General features: G+C 37.3%; 1 protein-coding gene across 1 annotated transcript in view; it reads left to right on the forward strand.

The window, feature by feature from the left end:
* The first annotated feature begins 133 nt into the window (after nucleotides 1-133).
* Nucleotides 134-5,894, forward strand: part of XRN1 (5'-3' exoribonuclease 1) — a 112,725-nt gene continuing 106,964 nt past the window's right edge. The window contains exon 1 of the mRNA XM_012724964.1: nucleotides 134-327. Within this exon, the coding sequence (XP_012580418.1) occupies nucleotides 253-327 (75 nt within the window). The 5' untranslated portion in view covers nucleotides 134-252. The remainder of the gene's footprint in view (nucleotides 328-5,894) is intronic.

The following is a 5,894-nucleotide window of genomic DNA, read 5'->3' on the forward strand; positions in this document are numbered from 1 at the left end:
GTAGAGCACAGAGGAGCTCGTATTCTCAGAACTAAATGAAACACACCGCACAAGACTCCACGCTCTGAAGCGTAATCCGGGAGTCCAGACCCCGCCCCGCTGAGCGCGGCGCTCTAGGCCCGGCGGCCGCTCTATGGTCGGCTGGGCGGCATGTTGTCATCCGCCGAGCGACGGCGGGAGGCGGCGGCGCAGGCCTCGGCGGGGCGTTTGGTTTCGGTTTGGCCTTGACTGGAATTAGTGTTGACGGTCGAAATGGGAGTCCCCAAGTTTTACCGATGGATCTCGGAGCGGTATCCCTGCCTCAGCGAAGTGGTGAAAGAGCATCAGGTGAGTGATGCAGAGGCCAGCAGCTCGCAAGGCCCTCTTAGTGCCCCATCCCTGCCCCATCCCTCTACCTCCCGTGGGACTCGGGCTCTCCAGCCTCTTTTTTGCTCGTCCTCTGACTGATGCGTGGCCAAGAAAGGGGAACGGAAGGGTTGAGGACACCCGCATGATCTGAATGGGAGGACGAACGCAGGCTACGTTTCTGTGGGCCGAGCCGCGGGGTTCACGGCAGTTCTGACAGCTCCCCTCCGGGCAGGGCCTGCGGCCCCTCTGAAATTAAGTGTGAGGAGGGACGCTTTAGTGTGTGCTCCGTCCTCTCCCTCCCCCAGGGAGTTGCAGGTTGCGTCGTCCCTTGGATTCGTGGGTGCCCTCATAGTGCCCCATCCCTGTCCAGAACACCGGACCCAAGCACGAAACAATAACCGCCTCCGCAGTTGAATCACCTTGTTTACTTTTCCTGTCTCGAGATCTGCACCTCACCCCACCCCCAATGCCTAGACTTTTGACGTGGCGGGTGGCTTATATTCAGACCTTTGTTACTCTCTTGCTTTTATCTTTTGTATGCCAAAAGAAGCAAAAAATAATAATAATAATTGGACTGGGTGAGGGGCGCGGTGTAATTGGGAGATTTCATTGTGTGAGTTAGTGAAAGAAATGAATTGTGAGAGAAACAATACTAGCTATAATAAGAAATGCATAATGTCCACAGGGCAGCGGTTATATGTGGATTCCAAAAATGCAGTCATCTACTAGGTAAACTACACTTTATGTGATGTTAGTGTCACATTTAATGATTTCGATACATCTTATTTTCTACAGAAAAATCGGTTTTGGATTTATATAGGTAATTGAATTAGTTATCGTGGATAGCATGGCATTAATCGTGGGAGAAATAATCCAGCAAACACCATGCTGTCTATTTAATTGTGGCCTGATCTTTCTAAGAAGTACTGCAAGCATGAAGGGTTAATCTTCCAGAAAGAATTTTTTGTCTCAGGAATGCTGTCAGATTTAGTATAAAAGGAAAAGCTTACAAAAACCCAAAAGGACAGTTTATCTTTAATGTACTTGAAGGGTGAGTTGCACTAGATTTAAAGAGACATTTCTTTACAAAGAAGATGATAAAAAAAAAAAAAAGGTACCTAGCATCTTAAGGAAATGGAGATAAACAGACTGGCATTTACTTTTTCTTTTCTGTTTGGTATCATTTATTTAACAACATTTGAATACCTGTCTTGTATTAGTCACTTTATCTCTAAAATGAAAAAAAAAAGTGATTATTATTCATATTGACTTGATAATACATACTTGTTCAATAAATTTTTACCCTGTGCTCTTTACTGACACATAATTTTGTTTGATGAATACTTTGAAGTCTCCTTAACTTAAGGAATTTTGTAACTGATCAAAATTCCTTTTGTGATGTGAACACTAAGGTTTAAAACCTGTTTGATCAAAGGATGTCATTCAAAAATGTTTGATCAGTGTAGTTAACAGAAAGAAACATGCTATAAAGGGTTAGCAGCTACTCTCTTACTTTAAAATAGCAGTATCAAGTCACAGTGATTCAAAAGTCTTGGTGGGTTCAGAAAAAGTGATAGTATCATAGTTTTTAATCTCTGATTCCTGACATAAAAAACAGAGCAACCATATAGCAAAACTTAAAAGCCATAGCACAGTTTGAACAGAACTATATAACAGGATATCCCCATAAATTCCAACATTCAGGTAGGTGAAGCAGACTTCTAAGAACTCAAATCTTTGCAAGGGAAGAAGAAAGAAGATAGGCAACATTTTTACAGAACTCTACACTATTTATTGAAAGGCTGTATGGGCCAATTAACAATACTTATTTTGAGGGGCTTAAACATACAGCAGGAATCTACTTCCTATAACTTCTTCAAACTGACTTGCCAAGGTACCATGACCCTGTGGGTAAACTGATCAAAGTGAAACAAAATTTTATCAGAAGAGATACTAGAGAGGAAAAGATACCAATAAAAGTGTGGGGGAGAAGGGGGATTACAGAATCACAAAATCTTGGAAAACAAACGAGGAGGGAATATTTTAAAAAGTTTTTTCAAAGATTTATTCATTTATGCATACAAGAACTGGGGTACCCCCCCACAGATATCACATGGGGTGAGAAGATTCACCAGAGACAGAGTGGGGAGTAGAACAGGTAGGCTGAAATACACTGCTGAGGAGAAGATGCAGACAGGTCTGCCATGACTTGTGGGTCAACCCCCTTGTGTGGTGGGGGTGGGGTGGGGGGTAGGAGAGGATGGAGCTTGTGCTGCAGTGGTTGCAGATAACCTCATAGTGCTGTACTTTAACCTGTTTTACTACCAGCTGGAAGAGGGAGTTTTATTAAGTTAAAGCTTTCTTGAATCTTTCCTCACACTAGTAGTTCAGAACAATTAAATTTACATAAAAATGATCAAGGTCAAATAACATACAAAGTTTTGATACAGGAAGAAATAAAACAAGCAACCCTACAAACTAAAAAAAGAAAAGCTTGTAATAAAAATGTATACACTAAGCTTACCAACTATAACTATTTCAAAATGAGCTAAAATAGATAAGAAAATGATAATAAAATAACATCAATTATGAAAACTCAGCATAAGGTGGCAAAACCTAGGAAAAATTAGACATAAATGACAAAATTATTTCAGAAATGAAGCCTAAAATAGTAGCAACAAGAGCAAATGATACCATAAAAAGAAAAAGTAGATGAAAATAAGAGGAAATTTTAAAAGATAAAAAGGATTCAAGAGAAAAACAACTAATGAGAATGTTAGCCAAAGAAAATAAATGGTAGGGGCTCCTGAAAAAGAAACTAAAGCAACATAACAACAAATACAAAAACTAATTAAGGAAAATTCCCTGAAATTATTTAAAATTTTATGTCAGAAGAATACAGAATTCTCTACTATACAAGCAAAGAATGTTGTTTGATATGATTTGATGGGTTATTTTTTGGATTTGGGAGTACTTTTATAGTTAATTTGAATGGAAAATTTTTTTAGCATTCTTAAATTCCAAAAATTACCTACCAAAGATCATTCCACTTTTAATACTCTGGGAAACCTGTATACCATGTGCCCGAGAATGTTGATTAAGATGGCAAACACCAATACATATGCCTAGTAAAATTACTGGACTTTAAATAAAAAGAAAAAAATGCTTTGGTCATCTAGAGAAAAGGACCATGTGACTTACTGATAATAAGAGAAAGAAAATTAGGTTCCCATCACAGTTTGACAGCAGTTGTTTTATGTTAGAAGAATAGGAGTAACATGAGATAACCAAATGACTTGTGAGAGTAAAGGATAAACTGCTAATTGTGTACAAGAATTCAGAGAATAATGTTTCTTTGATGATTTCCTTCAGGAGTCCAGTAGAAAATGAGCTTCAAACAATCAAACTGAAAGGGAGATTTCAACATAAGACTGTGGGAAACTTTAAATATATTTCTAAAGGAAGAAAACAGGATGTAAAAGGGAGAAAATGTGGTTTAATATTGGCAATGTTCTAACAATATATCAACAGTGCAAGTAAAGTAAATAGGTTTGAAAACTAGGGAAGTCTTTTGCAAAAATTGTGTTATCATTAATCATTGGTCGTGATTGTTTTTATGAAATCCATGTGTATATGATAAATACCTAAATATAGGGTATTTTAATTCTGCATCTAATAATCTCTTATGTCCTTGATAATCAAGATTCCTGGTGTATAAGAGAGGTGCTCTAGATGCAACAGAAAAAAAAATGTCAAGTAAAAATTCTTTATTTTTAAATTTGTATTGAAGCTATCAATATGAACTAATGAAGCATGCACACATATGCATGTATTTTCTAACTCTGTCCCTCTCTCTACTGATCAGGCCTGGAAACAGTGACTATCCAGTAATAGTATGTATCCTTAGTGCCTAACTTATGGTCTTACAATATCATTATTCATGAAAAGATATCAAGATTTCTTAGAGAAATAACTGATTTCAGCTAAAAGTCAAGAGCAAAATAAATGAGCCTGGAAAGTTTTGTCATACCAAGGAAGCTTCTTAGGACTGTTAACAGCTCATTTAGATAATCAGTCAAATATGTATCATCTTTATGGAAGCTGCATTTTGCAACAACACTAAGTAGGACACAAAGTTATGCTAACAAAAAGAAACTACTGTGTTGGGAAATTTAGATACTGAGATGTTAATATTTAACCACAATTTAAAGTAGTTTGAATGCATGTTCCAACTAAGTGGTATAGGCTACCTGTGCTGTAATAAGGAGACTTTTTCTTGTCTCTTTTATTGATTTTTTATTAATTTATTCATTAAACATTTTTGATTTGCTACTTTGTGTCAGGCATTGAACCAAGAGTTCTAAATATGACCAGTCAGAGGAACTCTTCCAAGAACACAGTTTAGCAAGAAAGAACAGACTAACAGTTACACTTAAAACATGCAGCAAAAAAATAGAACAGCCGATATGTGCCCAGCATTCTTGTATGTATGGAAAACACATGAACAAATAAGATGTGACATAAAGAAATGAACATCACATTCCCTTGGATAAAGAAAAGCTTCCAAAGATACTTGACTAGTCTTGAAATGGGTCAAAATGTCAAATCAAAGAGAGGAAGTGCAAAACTGAAAGAAAAATATTTCAGGAAGTATGAACAGCATTTGTAAAATCACAGAAGTTTGACTACCCAGCATACTTGGGGCTTTCCATATAATTTAACTAGCTTTAGGGTATATGTGAAAACAGGAAAGAATATTGAATTATTGGGAGAGTACAGCTGAATTATGCTGGACCTTTTATGGTATGAAGGATTTGTTGCATCATGAGTTTTAGAAAGCAACATGATCAGATTAGGTTTTAGAGAAATAGTTTTAGTTTTGAGAAGAGAAAACTGGAAACAAGGAGTCAAGTTGGAAAACTGAAGGCTTGAACCAAGATGAGAAGTCCCAGATGGAGACAAAGATGAGATTATGGAAAGATTCTAGAAACATTTTGCAAGTTAAACAAAAAGGAAAGTGTAAGATAATATTATAATTTCTAAATTAGAGGTGTTTTAGATCAATATTATCTTTTTTGTAAAGAAGTAAGATTCCACTTTGTTCTCCTTTACAACATTGGCTAATGATCAGTTAATCATTTTATCTTTCTTACTAATCTGAAGCGAAGAAAAAAAATTTCATTTCTTTTCTAAAAGGAAAATTAGGTATTTTTTCAGATTAAGTGGTATGTGTTCATTATATAAAAATTTTATGAAGTATAGAAGGATGCAGGGGCCCTCCATGGTGGTGCAACAGGTTAAAGCACAGCATTATGAAGCTACCTCAGCCATTGCAGCATGAGTTCAAACCCTGACCAGGGAGGTGACCCACATAGCATGGCAGACCTCTCCTGACCTGCCTGCTGCTCTCCTCAGCAGTGTTTTTCAGTACATCTGCCTGTTCTGCTCCCCACTCTGCCTCTGGTGAATCCTCTCACCCCTGGCGCTACTGGCATGTACACCAGTTCTGTATGCATAAATAAATCTTAAAAAAAAAAAAAATATAT

The sequence above is a fragment of the Condylura cristata genome, unplaced genomic scaffold (assembly GCF_000260355.1).
Source record: "Condylura cristata isolate star-nosed mole 26May11 unplaced genomic scaffold, ConCri1.0 scaffold00014, whole genome shotgun sequence".
NCBI lineage: Eukaryota > Metazoa > Chordata > Mammalia > Eulipotyphla > Talpidae > Condylura > Condylura cristata.